The following is a 21,281-nucleotide window of genomic DNA, read 5'->3' as shown; positions in this document are numbered from 1 at the left end:
GGGGGCAAACTCTCCAGTTGTTGGAGTCATCCCTGGCAGATAGGAATATGGTTGTGGTTGTTAGAGGTCAGTCATCTCAGCTGCAGGACATCTCTGCAGGAATCCCTCAGGGTAGTGTCCTAGGCCTAACTATTTTCAGCTGCTTCATCAATGACCTTCCCTCTGTCCTCGGGTCAGAAGTGGGATGTTCACCAATGATTGCACAATGTTCAGCACCATTCGCGACTCGTCAGATACTGTTCAAATGCAAAATGATCTAGACAATATCCAGGTTTGGGCTGACAAGTGGCAAGTAACATTCGTGCTACGCAAGTGCCATTGGTTGAAGGAGTCTGAAATCCAGAGCTAACCAGGATGCCTTTCAGATATGAGCACTGCCTTACCACTGTAACTTCTATCTTCCTTGAAGTGTGTGTACAGGCTGCTGAGCTCTGACTTGGTATTCAGATAACTGGTCCTAGAACTAAAATGCTAGTCAATCAGACATGTGATTTGAAGTTCTTAAATTTACTGATGTAGATTCTGTTTACCCTTGCAACCTATATGTTCTCAGAGGGAGCTTCATTTTCCTTGCCCTCTCACTATATAGAGATGCAGTCTCAGAATCCACAGCTGGGCTGGAAGGAACCTGTTGAGCTAGATGATTTAGACAGATGATTCCTGGGGCATTTGTGACATGCCAAGATGAAAGCTCACCTCCCCGGCTGCAACTTCCATACGGTTAGGATCGTAGGCAGGGTTAAGATAAAGTGTCCTGGAACTTCTGGAGTGCTGTCAGCACAAATTTCTGTATGTCTGTGTGTGTGGTTACTTCTTCATCTAGCTGACATCACCCTGTCTCCTTGAGAAAAAGGGGCACCTGAAATGAGGTTGAGTTTTCGCATCCCTGTTTTGCCTTGATGCTAAATCTAAGCACCAACAGCTAAATCGATGGAGTTCAGGTCTGTGTACATTTCTGGCAGCCACGGAGCATGATGCTGAATATGGCTTTCCATGTCAGCTGTCAGCCAGAATTTACCATTTTATGTGTGTTTTTCAATTGCACTTCAAAAGGAGATGGCTGAGAAAGAGAAGCTTGCACCCCAGGTCGCCAACAAGGATGTGAAAGTCCTGGAGGACTGGGTTTAAATAGTCTATCATAATGGGAAAAAGTGAAATGCAGGACAATGAATCTTAGTCTCTTGCATTCATATGGAGATATTGGCATCCCGACTTTAGCATTCTCAATCCTCTCCCACTTTTTTGAGGATCTTCTCTTTGTTGGGGGTGAAGAGATGAATGTCAACTATCTGTCTTTGCCCTTTCTGACCTGTAGTAGGACAAACAGAAGGATTGAGTGAGATGAAAGTGCTTGAAGAGCTGTTGGTGGCACTGCAGGAACAGGTGCTGTGGAGGGGTGTGCCAAGTGAATGAGTAGATGCTCAATTGGCCAGTAGGGTTCATAGTTTAGAAAGATGAAGTGAGTGAGAGCTATTGAGTCAAGATGTCACATGCAATAGAGAGAATGATAGACTATTAATCTAGAGTTAGAGCCAGTGTGAGGTAGTAGAGAGAAAACTATGGCATTTACCCATGCAGAGTGCAGAAGTCATTGATATGCTTAGAGCAGTTGCTGTACATGTCATCTAAAATGGCTAGGTGACCATCTCCATCCACATTGGCAGCAACTGGTGTCATGGTCTCTTGTTGGTGTCCTGAATAAAGAAGAAGTCTTCCTGTCAACCTAGTCCTCCAGAACTTTCACATCCTTGTTGGCAACCTGGGGTGCAAGCTTCTCTTTCTCAGCCATCTCCTTTTGAAATACAATTGAAAAACACACTTGAAATAGTAAATTCTGGCTTGCAACACCTCAATTGATATGCAGCTGGCATTTAAATGAGGCATTCGTGGTGTCAACACCAGAGGATCCTGGCAGGGCCAAATACCTCTGCCACTGCAAGCGCACAATTCAATGAAAAGGACATGTGAGAAAAGTCCCCTGGCCCACAAAGGGAAACCCTCCATGAAACTTCTCAACATTGACACTGAACCAAAATATGGGAAGATTTAACCATTTGTGACTTATTGGTGAGGTGATGCTTCTCTGCAAACTTCATAAGTCTACAACATTTCACTATGCTGAAACAGCACATACATCTATTTGTTCCCAGGTATAGGCGTTATGGACCAAACCATATTTATTGTCCAGTCCTAGTTGCCCTAAAAAGCTGATTTATAGAGGGAATTCCCTTTGAAGCATTACTGTTCCTTATTGTGAAGGCACTTCCAAACTGTAATTATGTCAAAAATTCAAACATATTGACCCAATGACAATTAAGGAACAGTAATACATCTTAGTCAGGTTTGTGTATTAGTTGTTGGGGAACTTAGAGACGATAATGTTCCTGTGTTATTGCTGTTCTTTTCCTGCTTGGCATTAAAAGTACCTCAAGAGGGAGCAGCTGCAAAAGTAATCTTGGTGGGTTACTGCATTGTATACATCATTGAGAAGAATTGCTTGGAACAAGTTCAGTGATTTTTTTCATGCTGTTGCTGATCCCCTTGTTTCTTTACTGTTCATTATTAGATTGAAAATCTGAGACTGACTTGTTCTCTGTGATAGTTAATGTACCCTACGCTTAGAATTCAACTCTCAATTTGACTTTTCAAGGTGGTGATCAGAAGATCAGATTTCGAGATGATAGCACCTTGATTTTTAAGTTGTGTATTTTTGAATGGAGATAAAGACAAATGACAACTTCTTGAGACACTAACAATTACTGTTATTGTTCTGCAGATGACAGTTGTCAAGATCAACTTGGGACTAACTGTGTACTGGCAATTAAAGTCAATCTGTGTTCCCACTGGTATTACAGCAAAGCGTGCTGCAGATCCTGTAGAACTGCTGATTCATAGGACAGACTGGCAGAATTATTGCACCTCCCAACATGTGAATAAAAGAATGCTGTGAAACTGATGGAATTAGTTTTACTGCAAGAATTGAGTGGCACCTTCCCTCAGAGACATGTGTCTTATTGGCAGGCCATCGGGCTGGACAAAAAAAAAACCTATGCTGTGAAGCTATCAGGTTCTCTGGAGACCCAAGTGTTGCATGCTGTCATGTATAGCATTCTGCCCATAACTGTGTGGCAGAGCCATTGTACTCCATTTCAATTATTCAGTTATAAATTATTTTATTACAATGGCATCACGACTAATGCTACGGAACATGGAGACATGGGTTGAATGAATATTAACTCTGCAAACTATCATTCAAGGCCATTTGGTGCAATAATAATATCATCAATTTAATGTAATTCTGTATTACATGCAAATGCTCAATTTAGATAATATTACAATCTTGGTATGTTCTTACAATGATTATGTTTTTAATATGCTAATTTCAAATACTTTTTCATATATAATAATGGAGATCCAGAAAGTATGGCTTTCAGTGACATGATCATTATATCAAATATCAAAGCTGCCTATAACTCTGAGATTTATTTACTCAGTCCATTGCCTCTTCCTCAAGCAGTGCAATCCTTTTGCTACCTGTTGCATTAGTCTGTCTGTCTGTTTTGGTCCATCCTTTTCCCTGAGAGGACATTTAAAAATGTTGGGCGGGGCTGATTCCAGAATTCCAGCACCACCACAACGCATGTACACACCACACCATTTTAAACAATTATTACTGGTATGGGATAAGGGTACAAATAGCCAGTCGAAATAAAGTGCACCAATCTTCACCAGCTTCAATGTGGGAATGGACAGTTCAAACCCCACCTCTCCAAGCTCAGCAATTTTGATGGAGTCACGCCCCTTCTCTGAGTCAGTGTGGTTCACAGCCTCTCAGAAGAGTCATAAACTATGGTGGATCCTAACTTTAGGCATCATACAATAAAATACAGCTATTCAACATTCCTATGAATTGCATTGACACTCTTACTTTCTCATACAGCTGTCAGTCAATCACAGCCATTTATAGTAACAAGGCTAGAAGAGTAACTCCATTCAACACTTCAACACAATGAGTGAAAAGATTTCAAAAATGGTAAGTTATTAAAAGGTAGTGGAAATGTTGAGCAATTGTAGTTTTGCCTCACCTCTGCAGTTGCCTAACCATTCCTTACTGGCATCTCAATGGATTAGCCAGGCATGCGTAATGATGCCCCCTATCTGTTTTTGTTGCTATATTTACCAGATGGTCTCATTATGAATGCCTGGCCAAGCTCCAAGAATTACATCTTTAAGAGACTATAAACTAAGCTTTTTTATCCCCCAGGGAATTTTTTCACAGCCTCTGTCAATTATGTGATTTTTCAGGAGCATTTCAAACACTTGTCAAAAGTTCATTTGATCTATATATGGTGGATATTGGGAGAATGGGTATGGATGATGCATTGTGGACATGGAGCGGGTAAGGGAGAATGAAGGGGGCATAGGAGTAATGAAATGGCATAGAGTTGGCACGGGTTGGATATTCCTCAGCATCTGCAGTTCTTTCAGTTTTTATTTCAACATTCTTCATTTCAACTGGGCAGATGACCTAGTAAATGGAGGTGGATATTCCAGTCTCGTAGCCATACCATTCAACCACCATCTAAAGCTTGCCCCAGAAAGTGCCAGATTCATCTCCAACTTGCTCTGCCTCCCAGAGCAAAGGTTTGATGGGTGAGAACCTCCTACAAATGATAGATTTAGGATGTTTGGAACTCTGCCAACTCCAATTACAAATCTCCCTCACAAGGCTACCAGTTAGCCCAATGGTTTTTATTCTTCATAGGCTCCTTTAGTCTAAACGTTGCCTTGTCAGTGAGTTTGCAACTCAATCCAGCACAGTACACCAGATATGTGTTGCAGCATCACCTCACATTTCAGCAACACATGAAACAGTACTGCTCCAAGATATTCTTAGCTCTGATTTTTCTGATCTTTCCATCAAGAGAAATGACAGGAAGCAGTTTGGTGGATAATTGATCCAGTCCATATTAGTAATTACATTTCTTTACTCTCCCATGGTTAAATTGTTCCAAACATGATATGTAAAAGCATTTTTGTCTAGAATTGGCACCTGGTTTAACAGCCAGTAACTTTCTCCATGCTGGTAAATAAGGTACTTCTGGGGTGTAGTTTTACAACTGGAGGTTGTTGATAGTAGAAATTTGTGTCCAGTGTCTAAAATTTAAAAACTGCTATTTCCAGAATTCTAAACTATTCTTGTTTCAATTTCTGAAGTAACTTTGCTCACACAAAGGAGATCATTTAGAGCCAATTGACACCAACTTCATTCACCAACCTGAAAATAACCAGGGGCTACTACGCTCAGTCATAAAAGTATCCAGAAACCTCCCACCAACAAGATTCGCTGACTAGCTGCCAATGGTAATTGTTAAACATCTGTATCTCCAGCATTAACTGTACAACTCTGCTAATTATTCTACTAAAACCCATTGTTCAAAATTATTTTGTGATAACCCTTCCCATAATACGATCATGGATAAACATATAAAATATTGAAAAGATCCTAAACAAAAACAGAAGTTGATGGAAAAGCTTAGCAGGTCTGGCAGCATCTGTGGAGAGAAATCAGAGTTAATGTTTCGGGTCCGGTGACCTTTCCTCAGAACTTTGATTTCTCTTCACAGATGCTGCCAGACCTGCTGAGCTTTTTCAGCACTTCTGTTATTGTTTCTGATTTACAGCATCAGCAGTTCTTCCAGTTTTTATTTAATGAAAAGATCTTGGTGTGTTGTCTGAATGTTTTTGGTTGTGCCAAATAATCCTAGTGATTGTAGTTTTATCTATAAATGGTGTTAAAATTCTGAATCTTCTTAAGAGAAAATAATATTCTCAGCTGTACAAGATTTATGACTATGTCAAAAATTGTCTTAATGCTGAAAACATGCTTTAATGTAATATTTAATAACAATATTTAATTCTATCATTAATAATGATTGATTGTTATAAAGATACTTCGTATTTCATAATGTTTGTGGACTTAATATTGGGGAGACCTGGACTTTTTTTAATAAGTGAATGAAAATAATTTTTTTTAAATGTGTCTCCTGAAAGGCAGGTGTCTTGTGATAACTATTTGTTCACTTCAGAGACCTTGCCTGGGTTTAAGACTGTCAGGTTATAGTTTCTGATTTGGAAAGTGTTTGGATTTTTCAGTTAGTGGCCAGCCAGCTGTTTCTGAAAAAAACCCTGTTGTGGGTCCAGTGTGCTGCTGGACTTTCCTCTGAAAAAGCACTCAGAAGAATCCACAGTTTGGCTGTAATTCCTAAGATATTTGCTTGTAATTCCTAAGATATTTAGTGAAATGCATGTTTGAGAGCCAGAACATCAAACTGACTATTGTCTGAACATTCCATATAGTCTCCTTTATTTTAGTCTTCAATGACTGAGACTTACTGGCCAAAAGTGTTTTTTTTTCCACAGAGTGAATCTTTGTAGCGAGATGCGTTTAGTTATGTGTGTATTTTGGATTATTTAAAGGGTTAAATATATTTTCATATTACCAGCTATGTATGGCTACCAGTTTTGCATTGTCATTTAAATATTTTGTTTATAATAAATCACTAATTTTGTGTTTATTAAAGGAACCTGGTTGGTGAATCTTTTTAATTAATTTCTAATGTTGAGAAAGCATGTGATTGGCATAATAGGAACCAGATAAAACAGTTAAATATATGTTGTGACGAATGAAGTAGTGAGACTGGAAAAAGACAATGCACTCCTCCAACCTTGGTCACAACATAAATGGAAGGACTCATAGAAGGATATCCAATGCTAACATTTAATTGGGAAATAGGGTAATATTAATTATAAAAGGATAAAAAGAAAGACACCAGGTTTCTTGTTCGTTATCCTCAATGGCTTTGGCAATTTTTCAGGAGATGGAACATGTATCGCTGAGTGCTTGAAAAAAGTAACCAAGGCTAGGTTAATAGAATTGCCAGACATAATGAAGTTGCAGTTAAAAACAGAAGCTGCACCTGACGGTCATAAGCCCAGGCAGGGGAGTCTGCAATAATTAAGCAGTTACCATAAGACATGTGACATTTAAGAAATGTCTCATTTTTAAAAAGGGTTCCACTGTCCAGGCATTGAACTCTTCAAAAAAAAGTACAGGTATCCATAATCCTAAAGTCAACTGCACAAAAATGATGACACATGAAGCACCTTCAGAACACCTCCACACATGAGAACAAAATGGAAAACTTGGCATAGATTGGCTTCCTTTTCCCCAGCCTCATTTTATGGATTAAGATATGCTCAGTAAAATTATTGCATCTTAATGTAGTCCAATGTATTCATTCTGCCCTCATGGAGTTGGGGAAACTAGGGAAAAAATTGAAGTAATCCATGTAAAACCAGATCTTTATGAAAAATAATAATAAATAACTTTGTCCTTTTGACAGAATTCTTCATTTCATTTTAAGCAAAATGCATATTATTTCAAATATATCAGTAATATTTGCTGTTGTTTAATGACATGCAAAATCACAAAGAAGTTGTCTGTCATGAGCATGGGCCTAGATTACGGCCTGGAATTTCAATACCAAGGCAAGTGGCAAGCATCATTAACAAAAGGGGTGTTAGCTGCAGTCAGGTCAGCAAACACTGGAAAGAGATTAGAGGCAATATTGGGGGTTGTTCAGAAAGCTTGCCCTGGTTCCAGTTTTGTGGGAGGCTTTCAAAGATAGGTCAAAGATAGTGCAGGATAAGCATGTCCCATTGAAGGCAAAGGATAGGAAGGGCAAGATGCATAAGCTATGGATGACAGGAGAAATTGTACGATTAGCCAAGAGGAAAAGGGAAGTGTACATAAGGTCTAGGCAGCTAAGAACAGAATGGGCCCTGGAGGAATATTGGAAGAGTAGGACAAGTCTTAAACGAGGAATTAAGCGGGCTGAAAGGGGTCATGAAATAGTTTTAGCAAGCAGAATTAAGGAGAATCCCAAAGCATTTTATTCTTCTATAAGAAGCAAGCAGGTAACTAGAAAAAGGATTAGTCCACTAAAAGATAATGAAGAAAGGCTGAGTGTCGAACCTGAGAGAATGGGTGAGATTCTGAATGATTACTTTGCATCAGTGTTCACTGAGGAGAGGAACATGATGTATCTTGAGATTAGAGATAGAAGTTTGATTAGTCTGGATTGCATTGGCATAAGTAAGAAAGAGATGTTGGGTTTGCTAGAGGTTATTAAGGTGGACAAATCTCCAGGAAGGGATGGGATCTATCGCAGGTTACTGAGTAAGGCGAGAGGAAATAGCTGGGGCCCTGACAGATATCTTTGTGGCATCCTTAAATACAGGTGAAGTGCCAGAGGACTGGAAGGTGGCCCACGTTGTCCCCCTGTACAAGAAGGGTAGTTGGGATATTCCGGGTAACTACAGACCAGTGAACCTGACATCAGTGGTGGGGAAGTTGCTGGAGAGGATACTGAGGGCTAGGATCTATTTATATTTAGAAAAGAATGAGCTTATCAGTGATAGGCAACATGGTTTTGTGCGAGGAAGATCATGCCTTACCAACTTAATAGAATTCTTTGAGGAAGTGACCAAGTTGATAGATGAAGGAAGAGCTGTTGATATCACGTACATGGACTTTAGTAAGGCATTTGATAAGGTTCCCCATGGTAGACTAATGGAGAAAGTGAAGTCACATGGTGTGCAGGGTGTTCTAGCGAGGTGGATAAAGAACTGGTTGAGCAACAGGAGACAGAGAGTAGTAGCTGAAGGGAGTTTCTCGAAATGGAGAAAGGTGCCCAGTGGTGTTCCACAGGGGTCAGTATTGGGGCCACTGTTGTTTGTAATATACATACATGATCTGGAAGAGGGCACTGTTGGTATGATCAGGAAGTTTGCAGATGACATGAAGATTGGTGGAGTAGCAGAATGCATAGGGGACTGTCAAAGAATACAGGAAAATATAGATAAACTGGAGAGTTGGGCGGAAAAGTGGCAGATGGCTTTCAATCCAGACGAATGTGAGGTGATGCATTTAGGCAAGACTAATTCGAGAGTGAGTTATACAATGAACGGAAGAGCTTTGGGAAAAGTTGATGAGCAGAGAGATCTGGGAGTGCAGGTCCGTTGTACCCTGAAAGTTGCTGCACAGGTGGATAGAGTGCTCAAGAAGGCACATAGTATGCTTGCCTTCATTGGACGGGGTATTCAGTATAAGAGCTGGCAAGTCATGTTAAAATTGTACAAGACATTGGTTCAGCCACATTTAGAATACTGTACAGTTCTGGTCACCACATTACCAAAAGGATGCGGACGCTTTGGAGAGGGTGCAGAGAAGGTTTACGAGGATATTGCCTGGTATGGAAGGTGCTAGCTATGAAGAGAGGTTGAGTAGGTTAGGTTTATTTTCATTAGAAAAAAGGAGATTGAGGGGGGACCTGATTGAGGTTTACAAAATCATGAAGGGTATAGACAGGGTGGATAGAGACAAGCTTTTTCCCAGGGTGAAGGATTCAATAACAAGAGGTCACGCTTTTAAGGTGAGAGGTGGAAAGTTTAATGGGGATACACACAGTAAGTACTTCACACAGAGGGCGGTGGGCGTTCGGAATGCATTGCCAGTAGAGGTGACAGAGGCAGGCACGGTAGATTCACTTAAGATGCGTCTGGACAGATGCATGAGTAGGTAGGGAGCAGAGGGGTACAGATGCTTAGGAATTAACTGAAAGGTTTAGACAGTACATTTGGAGGGCCGAAGGGCCTGTTCCTGGGCTGTAAATTTTCTTTGTTCTTATTTGTTCTTTGTTTATTATTAAAAACAGGCCATTTCCAGCTCACCTCCTACATACTCCCAATGCCTTATCTATAACCCCTATACCAAGCTCTGCCCTACATCCCCAATGTTCATTTATGCCAGGCTATTCCTAGTAACTCACTCCCAATGCCAAACTATGCTTCTCATGGCTTTCATTGTCCTTTATGTGAAGTTATGTCATCTCCAAACCCATTAAACCATTATGCAATGTTTAGAACCAGCTAGCTTTATGGTGACAATAGAATGAGTAATAGTTTTTAAAATATAACATAAGAATGTGGGGTGGCACAGTGGTTAGCACTGCTGCCTCACAGTGCCAGAGACCTGGGTACAATTTCCACCTCGGGCAATTGTCTGTGTGGAGTTTTCACATTCTCCCCGTGTCTGTGTGGGTTTCCTCCGGGTGCTCCAGTTTCCTCCCACAGTCTAAAGATGTGCAGGTTAGGTGAATTGGCCATGCTAAATTGCCCGTAGTGTTAGATGTAGGGGAATGGGTCTGGGTGGGTTGCTCTTCGGCGTAGACTTGTTGGGCCGAAGGGTCTGTATCCACACTGTAAGTAATCTAATCTAAAAAACAGAAGTAGGTAATTAGGCCACTTATGCCTGTTCCATCATTTGATATGATCATGGTTGATGTTATCTTAGCCTCAACTAAATTTTCCTGCCCAATCTCCATAACCTTTAAACCATTGCTAACTAAAAATCTGTCTACCTCCTTAAATTTTCTTAATTTCTCAGCATCCACTGCACTCTGGGGTAGTGAATTCCACAGATTCACGACCCTTTGAGAGAAGGATCTCTGTTTTAAACCTGCTACCCCTTACCTCAAACTATGACCTCTCATTCCAGTTTACCCCACATGATGGTACATCCTTTCTACATCTACTTTATCAATCACCTTTAGTATCTTATATCCCTCAATTCAATCCCCATTCATTCTTCTAAACTCCAGACAATATCGGCCTAAGCTGTTCACGCTGTCTTTATAAGGCAAACCTCTCATCTCTAGAATCACATAAGTGAAGCTTCTCTGAATTGGCTGCAATACAGTAGTTGTCTTTCTATTCCTCCAACCAAAATGGAGAATCTCTCATATATCCATGTTAAACTTTACCTGCTCAATTTTGGTCCTTTCACCTAACATATCCATATCAATTTGTAAATTTATTTTTTCATGCAATTTACTTTCCCACCTATTTTAGTGTCATTTGCAAACTTGGCTATAGCAATTTATATCCCAATATCCAGGACGTTAATATGTTTAAAAACTAGCCTTTTACTACAGGGCAATAAAGATGTCTATCATCCAGACCCTTTAAAGTACCACTAAGGGAAACTGCAATTGAAACCAGAAAGCCAGAGATATCAATCAAGAAAGTTTTTCCTCTGGTGCTCAGTTGTTTGAACAAAGCAGTAGATTTCTGAGCCCTTAACCAAAAATACAGTTTGGCCATAGATGTAATGGCTGAGTTTCTGAAGTTCTCCAGAAAATATCCTGTTAATTGGCAGGAGCGATCCAAATGTATACAGACATGTTGCAGCGGTCTGCAAACATATCCGATAGAAGTCATGTTCAGAGCACTATTGAACAATGACTACTTAATTGCATGCAATTGCATCTCATTGTTAGCCCAAGTCACCTCATTTATATGCCCCTTCTAATTCTCCTCTGGTTGAGAAAATAAATGGCATGAATTCCCAACTTGTAAATTACTTTAGGTACCCAGTGGCTGCAGTTCAAAAGGGTTAAAGGAAGGAAAAGAAAGCTGGAAATAAGAAGGCTTGATTTGGAAAGAGATTTTCCTGTGTATTGCTTGTATGTGATGTGTGCACCTTTAAGAGTGAGACATGTCCTACCACAGCCCAGACAGAAAGCCATCAGACCAAGCTCCAGTTGTGCACTTGGGTGGCCCAGCAGGCTTCTTGAACCAAGGGTTCTGGGGATAATGATGCCCCACCCTTCCTGAAGTTGCTGGCCTCTGTGAGCAGCAGCACCATGTTGAAGGTGCTGAAGAGTTGGAGTAGTGGGAAGGAAGTGTTTTTGAAAGATTTTTGAGTGGGAAAGGAGGTTGGAAATTAAGCATTCAGGAATGGACACATCAACACCTTTGAGGGCTAGCTGATGCAGGCCCGAGGAGAGGAAACCCTTAACAAGGTCTGTGAACATGGGGATCAGGTGGGGAAGCTAAGTAGCGAGCAGTCTTTTTTAGAAGAAGGTTTACAGAGCAGGGGTGGGTTTCATGAATTACGTGAGCTCACAAGGACATGGAGGAGATATGAAAAACGCTACAGAAGATGACTTCAAGGGAAGGACGTGGAAACTGTTTAGTGAAACCTCATTTTGGTTAATGGGAGAAGGAGGAATATAGCAGTTGATTAGTCTCAATCTTCGTGACAAAGATATTTATTTGTGAGCTTTTGCACTTGTTCGGAGGAGGTCGGAGAGTCAAACAATTTCAAATTCAGAGAGGTTCTGAATGTCACACAGATTAAACTTTAGAACTAAAGTAAAAATACATTTAGATTTGGATAAGTTAGTAAACAATTTTTATTTTAACCAATTGTTTTGCTACAATGGCAAAGGAATAATTTGAAATCTAACTGTACGAGGCCTCTTGGGGAAGAGTAACCATAATGTGATGGAATTCTTCACTAAGAACAGAAAGTGACAGAGTTAATTCTCAGACGAGGGTGCTGAACCTAAATAAAGGAAACAATGATGATAAGAGGTGGCGCTGTCTATGATAAATAGGGGAACGTTACTTAAAAGGGATCATGGTGAATAGGCAATAGCAAATATTCGAAGAGTGCTTGGAGAACTACAACAAATATCCATTACAGTCTGGCAGAAAAATAAAACAAGAATGTTGGTCTGACAATGGCGATTGAGGAAAGTTGTCACCCCACTATTTAAAAAAGATGAGAGAGAGAAAACAAGGAATTATAGACCAGTCAGCCTGAATTGGTAGTGTGAAAACACTGAAGTCTGTTATAAAATATTTGACAGACCATTTGGACAACAGTGACAGATTAGATAAAGTCAGCATAGATTTATAAAAGGAAAATCATGCTTGACAAATGTAGTATAATTTTTTAAAGATGCAACTAGTAGAGTTGATAACAGAGATTCGGGTAAGAAGGGTAGAAAGGACAAGCCAGGGAACCATGGACCAGTGAGCCTGATGTCGGTGATGGGCAGGTTGTTGGAGGGAATCCTGAGGGACAGGATGTACATGTATTTGGAAAGGCAAGGACTGATTAGGGATAGCCAACATGGCTTTGTGCATTGGAAATCATGTCTCTCAAACTTGATTGAGGTTTTTGAAGAAGTAACAAAGAGGATGATGAGGACAAAGCGGTAGATGTGATCTATATGGACTTCAGTAAGGTGTTCGACAAGGTTCCCCATGAGAGACTGGTTAGCAAGGTTAGGTCTCGCGGAATAAAAGGAGAACTAACTATTTGGATACAGAACTGGCTCAAACGTAGAAGACAGAGGGTGGTGGTGGAGGGTTGTTTTTCAGACTAGAGGCCTGTGACAGTGGAGTGCCACAAGGATCAGTGCTGGGTCCTCTACTTTTTGTCATTTACATAAATGATTTGGATGCGAGCATAAGAGGTACAGTTAGTAAGTTTGCACATGACACCAAAATTGGAGGTGTAGTGGACAGTGAAGAGGGTTACCTCAGATTACAACAGGATCTTGACCAGATGGGCCAATGGGCCGAGAAGTGGCAGATGGAGGTTAACTTAGATAAATACGAAGTACTGCATTTTGAAAAAGCAAATCTTAGCAGGACTTATACACTTAATGGTAAGGTCCTAGAAAGTGTTGCTGAACAAAGAGACCTTGGAGTGGAGGTTCATAGCTCCTTGAAAGTGGAGTCACAGGTAGATAGGATAGTGAAGAAGGTGTTTGGAATGCTTTCTTTTATTGGTCAGAGTACTGAGTACAGGAGTTGGGTGGTCATGTTGCGGCTGTACAGGACATTGGTTAGGCCACTGTTGGAATATTGGGTGCAATTCTGGTCTCCTTCCTATTGGAAAGATGTTGTGAAACTTGAAAGAGTTCAGAAAAGATTTACAAGGTTGTTGCCAGGATTTGAGGATTTGAGCTATAGGGAGAGGCTGAACAAACTGGGGCTGTTTTCCCTGGAATGTCAGAGCTGAGGGGTAACCTTATAGAGGTTTACAAAATTATGAGGGATATGGATAGGATAAATAGACAAAGTCTTTTCCCTGGGATAGGTTTAGGGTGAGGGCATAAGTTTAGCGTGAGAGGGGAAAGATATAAAAGAGACCTAAGGGGCAACTTTTTCACACAGAGGATGGTACATGTATGGAATGAGCTACCAGAGGAAGTGGTGGAGGCTGGTACAATTACAAAATTTAAAAGGCATTTGGATGGGTATATAAATAGGAAGGGTTTGGAGGGATATGGGCCGGGTGCTGGCAGGTGGGCCTAGATTGGGTTGGGATATCTGGTTGGTATGGACGGGTTGGACCGAAGGGTCTGTTTCCATGCTGTACATCACTGTGACTCCATATGGTTTACTTGGACTTTACAGAAAGTTTTCAATGAGATCCCACATAAGAAACCATGTAAAATTAAAGAATATGGGATTGCAGGTAGTGTATTGATAGTATTGGAGTACTGGGGCTTATAAATGTAGGAAGAATGCTCCTGATAATTAGAATCCAGAATCAGAGGTCACAGTTTAAGGATTCAGAATTAGGACTGAGATGAGGAAACATGTCTTCACCCAGAGAGTGGTGAGGCTGTGGAATTCTTTGCCACACAAGGCAGTTGAGGCCAAAACATTGAATGTTGTTGGGAGAAAGCAGGAATGGATTCTAAGGCTCGGTGGCACAGTGGTTAGCACTGCTGCCTCACAGCGCCAGAGACCTGGGTTCAATTCCCACCTCAGGTGACTGACTGTGTGGAGTTTTCACGTTCTCCCCGTGTCTGCGTGGGTTTCCTCCGGGTGCTCCGGTTTCCTCCCACAGTCCAAAGATGTGCAGGTCAGGTAAATTGGCCATGCTAAATTGCCCGTAGTGTTAGGTAAGGGGTAGATGTAGATGTAGGGGTATGGGTGGGTTGCACTTCGGCGGGGCGGTGTGGACTTGTTGGGCCGAAGGGCCTGTTTCCACACTGTAAGTAATCTAATCTAATCTAAAAGTTGGATGATCAGCCATGATCATATTGAATAGTGTAGCAGGCTTGAAGGGCCAAATGGCCTAGTCCTTCTCCTATAGTCTATGCTTCTTTGTTTCTGCTTGTTTCTCAGTTTCATCTAGGAAATTGCCAAATTGCACAAAATTACCCAAATAAGAAATCAGAATTATTCCTGTGAATCCAAGTCTGATGAATATAACAGCTACTGACGTGCAATTTACTTCTTGTTCACAAAGTTCTCTAGTTTATTCAAGTGACTTGAGCAATAAGAACCAATCCAAAACAAGTCTCTGAAAACCAAACCCTGAACAATGTCATTAATCAGTTACCCCTGACCCCAGCACCCACCAGCAAGCAGGCAGTAACTTCTGTCACATCATTAGATCATGCACAGAAAACATTCATTCACATTAGCCACTGCCATACTCAATAGAAATAGCATTTTACAATTGATCAGGCCACTTCAAAGCTTCCACTTAATAAGAACATGAGAAATAGGAGTGGAATAAACAAAAAAGATCATATCAAACAGATCTCATCCATTCAAAGATTGAATTAAGACATAACATATTAATAAGATTCTTCTGTCAATATCACTTTGTTCTTCATATTCAGGGTACTGCTTCTCCAGTGACCCAGTACATTCTGTTTCTATTGTTTGGATTTGTGAGCATTTTATAGCTGCTTTGGGAATCGTATTCATTGATTTCGTCCATTTCTCCATGGCATATGGAAAGTAGTGACCTCTTTATATTGAAAATGCTGTTGTATAAAACCTTGAATAACAAACATCTTCACACATCAGTGCTGATACTTCGACTTCTGCTAAAAGCCTCTCTTGTGAGCTTTGCCCTGCTCATGGGCAGCTCCTCGGGACTTGTCAACATTTCTAATTCCTCCTCACTGATTGTGTTATAACTCACGCTTTCACCCCCATTCTGAATCTCTTCAAGCTGATGGACATGAAACTGGGGCTTGCACTGGAAGCAGAGAGCTCTGGGGTGAGAGTAATCCTGGGGGTAGGCTATAGAACTGAAGTTAAGTCCATTTCCGACATTGTAGTTGTAGTAAGCAGTTGGCAGACGGGAGTGCACGGCAAAATCTGGTTCCTCCTCATCTCCATCCCATTCCTCCCTCTTGCAGCAATAATACTGTAAAAAAAAAGACTTAAGGTTACACAAGATACAATATCTTTCACCACCTAAGGACATCCCAACTCACTTCATAGTAAAGCCCCTGAACTATATAGAAAACACAACAGTCAATTTCAATCAACACGAAACTACATTGGTAATGTATTGAAGTTCTGGGCAATTACTTTGAAATTCTAATATGGTGCAGCTGAAAATTTGCAGTAGACAAATAGAAAAAGACTGTCTGGCCCTATGAACACATTCATTCAGTCACAGCACGACTTAGCATAATGGCCCTCAGAAAATTACCGCCTCTTAGTTGGTCTGCCTAACGCCACGCATTTCTCTACAAGGCAAACAATAAAGGAGTGGTACATGCTAGGCTCCACTCAACATGTATAATTTACAAACAGCATTAACAAAATTATGTAAATAAATGAAATTAAGCAGTCACCACAGTCTCTCTCAACCTCTCCCACTTATCTCTGTATTGTCAGACTGCTTATCAGACATTCAGTATTACAAGAACAGAAATGTGCTGCACCTAAATATTAGGGATCCTGAAGTTACTGACTTCAGTATCTGCTACAAAGGTCTTTCCTTATTAATAATTGCAACCTACTCTGGTCACTGTTGCAGTCTGAACCAATAATCTTGATGTTTATTTGATCCTGAGCCAAGCTTGCAACTCCACATCTTTTCCATAAACAAAGACAATGGACTTCTAACACCCGAACATCACCCATCTCTGCCGCTGCTTCAGTCTACCTGCTAACAAAACTCTCATCCAACCTTTTGTGTTCCTGCCCTAGATACAGCAATTCTCACTACCAGATACATATCATCCTCCGGAAACTCCAGCTGAACCAAAATTCTGAGGATAGGTTGGACAGGCTGGCCTTATATCTGCTGGAGTTAAGAAGAATAAAAGATGACTTGATTGAAATGTATAAAAAGCCTTAGAGGTCTTGACAGGATACATGTGAAAAGGATGTCTTCTCTTGTGGGGGTACCTCAAGCAAGAGATTACTGTTTAAAACAGTTAGACTAAATTATTCCTCTCTGAGGTTTCAGTGTCTTTGGAACTCTCTTCATCACAAGTGGTGGAAACAGAGTCCTTGAATATTTTTAAGACTGAGGTAGATATATTCTTATTAAGCAATGGTTGAAGGTTGATCAAGGATAGGCAGGAATATAGATTTGATTTACAATCAGTTCAACCTTAATCTTATTGAATGGTAGAGCATGTTTGAGGACCATCCTTGGCCTCAACCATTGCCACAGCGAATCAGACTGCAAATTGGAGGAACAACATCTTCAACCTGGGCAGCCTACAGCCCGGAGGGCTCACATTGAGTTCTCCAATTTCAAATAACTTCCCTTCCCATGCACGACTCCCTTTCCTGCCCCTCGCCACACCCTCCCCCCCTTCCATTCCTCTGATAGACCCTTCCAGCTACTAACTGAATTAATTCCTCACATTGACCAACAGGTTGTACCCTCTATTTATCCCTACTTAACCACCACCCCTCCCCCCATTTCCAGTCCTGAAAAAAGAGTTACACCTGAAACGTTGACTTCTCCACCTCCTGATGTTGTGTGGCTCACTGTGCTCTTCCAGCTTTCTGCTTGTCTACCTTGGATTCCAGCATCTGCAGTATTTTTCTTTATCTCTAACTGAATAGTTTACCCTTCGTCCTGATTCATATGTTTATAAGATTTGACCCAGAACCTATACAGTGAACATTTGGAATTGTGGTCAAGTGAACGGGGAATGGATTTGGCTCCATTGGGATTGTAAAGACATTTGGATGAGTATATGAATAGGAAGGGTTTGGAGGGATATGGGCCAAGTGCTGGCAGGTGGGACTAGATTGGGTTGGGATATCTGGTCTACATGGACAAGTAGGACCAAAGGGTCTGTTTCCATGGTGTTCATCTCTATGACTGTATAATATTGCAGTTGTTTTTGAGAATTTTGTTAAGATTTTTAAGAGCTTACATCAATTGTAAAGGAACTCATTGTAATTGGTTAATTTTTTTAAAAAACTGGTCTGTGTGACCTGATGACCTGGAAGCAGTTCAAACATAAAGGAATGAAGACAAAAAGTCTTCTGGTCAGCTACAAGGAAGAGCTGTAAGTAGAGGAATTGGAGGGTGATAGTATCAGTGTACAACATCATGCAAAGAAGCATCAGGGACAGAAACAAATTTCCCTCAAGAAATCCAGAGTTTTTCTGTTTGGCAGAAAAGGAGACAAAAGGTATTGTGTGAGCCAGTTAAAAATGTTTCAAATCTATTTTCCAGAAATGGCCAATCTATAAACCAGCATGTATTATTTAGTTGATTGAATTGGAATTTTGAAAAGCTGTGCTGTCAGGGTTGTTATCACCTGAGGAAGTAGGTATATAGAAGTACTTTTTGATGATAATTGTACCCATGAAGCTGCAAAAGTGAAAGCCATTGTCAGATAAGACTCCTGACCTAGTGTGAAATAAAGAACAGCAAAATGAGGAACTGTATGTATATGTGGTGTGACATTTGTGTGGAAAGTCAATTGGGTGTCTATGGTTAAGTGAGGCCTGTTTTGTTGTATCATTTACTTAAAATGAAATTTACCTATATATTTTAAATATCATCTACCTTTTAATTCCAGTTTAATTTACATTTGTCCTGATTTCATGCTAAACCAAAATCTGCAGAAGTGGTGTTTTGTTGTTAATTTCTTCATTTGCAAGTCACTCGTGATACAAAAGTGGTGGAATGGGAAATAGTGCAGAGGATAGCCTTGGATTACAGGAGGATACAGATGGGCTGGTCAGTGGCAAATGGAATTCAATGCAGATCAGTGGGTGATGCACTTGGGCAGAACAAACAAGGCATGGGAAAACATGATGAACAGTCGGACTCTAGTGTGCATATATCCTGCCTTAAGGTCCTGGATGTAAGTTTGCTTGCTGAGCTGGAAGAGTCGTTTTCAGATATTTCGTCACCCATACTAGATAACATCTTCAGTGAGCCTCTGAATGAAGCACTGGTGGTGTAGCCTACTTTCCATTTATATATTTGAGTTTCCAAGGGTTGGTGATGTCATTTACACATTTCAATTAAATCTTCCCTTCCAAATAAAACATGCCCAGCCTATCCAATCTTTCCTCAAAACTAAATTTCGCTAGTCCAGGCAATATCCTCATCAATCTTTTCAGTACCCTCTCTGATGTAACTAGATCTTTCCAACAGTGTGATGATGTGGCACACACAACTCAAGTTGTGGCCATCATAGCAGCTTTTACAGTTCCAGCATCACCTCCCAGTTCTTGCAAACGATGCTTCCAGAATCATCACTCCCAGATATGCCTGAGGTTCCCACACAGGCTCAATTCTTAAAGACCCTGCTGTCAGAGTGAATCAAAGACTACTCGGTTTTCCATATTCATGCCTGAGTTAAAATTAAGCCCTAGATATTTCTAAATTTTATGCATTTAATGCCATAAAATAAATAAAGCAATAAAACAAGAAGACACATGGTTTTACCCTAGGCTGTCTTTTAGAGAGCAAGAAAAGACTGCAAAATATTTCCTTTTTTTAAGATGACCATACCTTGGCCCTATTACACACTAACCTGCAGGCGGCAATAACACAACACAATGATTATACAGAGCAGGATAACCGTAGCCAATATTCCACCTGTAATCACTACAGTCCCGGCTGTCATTCGACCAGCTCTCCATTAACAACCTGTAAAAGAGAAGGCAGGAAATTCAAGGAGAGAAATCAGACAGAGAAGCCTTTTGAAAAAAGATACTTGGACAATATTAAACTTCAAAGCTGAGAGAGGAAAACTTAAAAATGTATTCTGAGTGAGGAAACAATCGCAGTCATTCCTGGCATTGATCAATCTGGGTATTTCTAGCTACAAGGCCACTTTGAGTAATGCAAATGTTCAGATTTAAATCTGAACATGGGATCCCCTGGAGGATTAATGAATATTTTTAAATCTGATAAAGTATACTTTTGTGGGGTTTTGTTTCAATATGACAGTTTGCATCTTCCCCATATGCCCACGCTGTCATTACTGGCTTTCTCAGTGGAGGCTGATGATCAGACAGTACAGGAGCCAGTATTACTATTGAAACCAAGGATACAGTACATTCAGGTAACAGAGGCTGTTAATTACTAATAAATCAGCCCACTCTACTGCAGACTATATCTCAAAGAACAGAGGGAGGTTGTTTAAAACATCATCTCCAGGTCAGTTGGATCTTAACTTAAAATGCATTTATTTATCTGTCCATAAACATTTTTCTTCACCTACTTCTTTTCCAATTGTTTAACCAATTCCTCTTTAATCAGTTTCTGTGAAGCTTCCTATCCCCTAATATTGATTCATGTCGAATTCCTTGTGCCTTTCCCTATCTATATCTGAGATTTCTCTGTCTTTTCTGTTCATACTTGCTGCACTTCTGCAGTTTTTCAGTTTGTGTTCTTCATAATTTCTGCCTGGGTTTGTTTTTTGTGACAGTGCGTTCTAAAACCTGGTGAAGTGACAGTGAGTTCTAATCACCAGTCTCCACAACCTAAAACCAGCTCCTTGATTATAAAATTAGATATTTCCTCAGAAACAGACAATAAACATTAAATTTAACAAGGTCAAACCGCAAACAGAAACACACAGCAAATTACCTGCCACTTGCTGGATAATAACCAGGGCAGGTTTCCTCACACAGGTTCACATCACCAAATGTTCACAAATACTCTTGTATCTCAATAAGAGGCTGAGGAACAGAAGCTGCACATCTGGACCCACTGCTGCCACCTGCTGATGTTACTGACACACTGCACCATATTGTCATAGCAGTTTCACCCAATCACCATTCTCCCCTGTTTCCATGGCAATGAAAGGTTGCTCTGCATCCAGTTACCATAACAACAGTGATGCAACAATTTTTCTCACAAATCAAAGACTTTAAATACATCTGATCCCAAACAATATGATTCATTGCATTTGTGATTCCACCTACTGTCAAACAGCCTACTAACACTTTGAGGCTTATTTTAATCCGGTTTGGCATAATCCAAGTTGGCAGATGCTTAGCGTGGCCGCTGTGATTTATGCACATGGACTCTACTGCATCCCTAATTATCATAACCTGTATGAGAGAGCCACAATACTGTGGGACTTCAACCCCAAAGGTCCACT

The 21,281-nt window shown here is 40.5% G+C and overlaps 2 protein-coding genes across 6 annotated transcripts in view; one reads left to right on the top strand and one right to left on the bottom strand.

The window, feature by feature from the left end:
• Positions 1–7,404, top strand: part of adamtsl2 (ADAMTS-like 2) — a 207,919-nt gene extending 200,515 nt beyond the window's left edge. For 2 of the 4 annotated variants that reach the window (XM_072566134.1, XM_072566135.1), the window contains exon 19: positions 2,777–7,404. In XM_072566134.1, the coding sequence (XP_072422235.1) occupies positions 2,777–2,895 (119 nt within the window). In that variant the 3' untranslated portion in view covers positions 2,896–7,404. The remainder of the gene's footprint in view (positions 1–2,776) is intronic. The other 2 variants (XR_011956136.1, XM_072566133.1) reach the window with 2 other exon arrangements.
• Positions 7,405–15,164: 7,760 nt separating this feature from the next.
• LOC140469531 (protein FAM163B-like) lies at positions 15,165–20,895 on the bottom strand. Of its 2 annotated transcripts, none has more exons than XM_072566136.1 (3): positions 20,765–20,895; positions 19,704–19,819; positions 15,165–16,099 (listed from the first exon to the last, which is right to left on the bottom strand). In XM_072566136.1, exons 2-3 carry the CDS (start codon positions 19,794–19,796, stop codon positions 15,743–15,745), a joined length of 450 nt encoding a protein of 149 aa, XP_072422237.1. In that variant the 5' UTR covers positions 19,797–19,819; positions 20,765–20,895; the 3' UTR covers positions 15,165–15,742. The 2 variants fall into 2 exon arrangements, with proteins under 2 accessions (XP_072422237.1, XP_072422238.1); XM_072566137.1 differs by lacking the exon at positions 20,765–20,895 and adding an exon at positions 20,094–20,140.
• Between the last annotated feature and the right edge of the window lie 386 nt (positions 20,896–21,281).

The sequence above is a fragment of the Chiloscyllium punctatum genome, chromosome 49 (assembly GCF_047496795.1).
Source record: "Chiloscyllium punctatum isolate Juve2018m chromosome 49, sChiPun1.3, whole genome shotgun sequence".
NCBI classification, from domain to species: Eukaryota; Metazoa; Chordata; class Chondrichthyes; order Orectolobiformes; family Hemiscylliidae; genus Chiloscyllium; species Chiloscyllium punctatum.
Note: the sequence above shows the minus strand (reverse complement) of the source record. Positions and strands in the feature narration are given on the sequence as shown.

Excerpts from the sequence above, each read along its gene's own strand:
- LOC140469531 (XM_072566136.1), bottom strand. The coding sequence starts at position 19,796 with ATGACAGCCGGGACTGTAGTGATTACAGGTGGAATATTGGCTACGGTT. Across the intron at positions 16,100-19,703 it reads TGTGTTATTGCCGCCTGCAG|TATTATTGCTGCAAGAGGGA; the intron begins GTTAGTGTGTAA and ends TTTTTTTTACAG.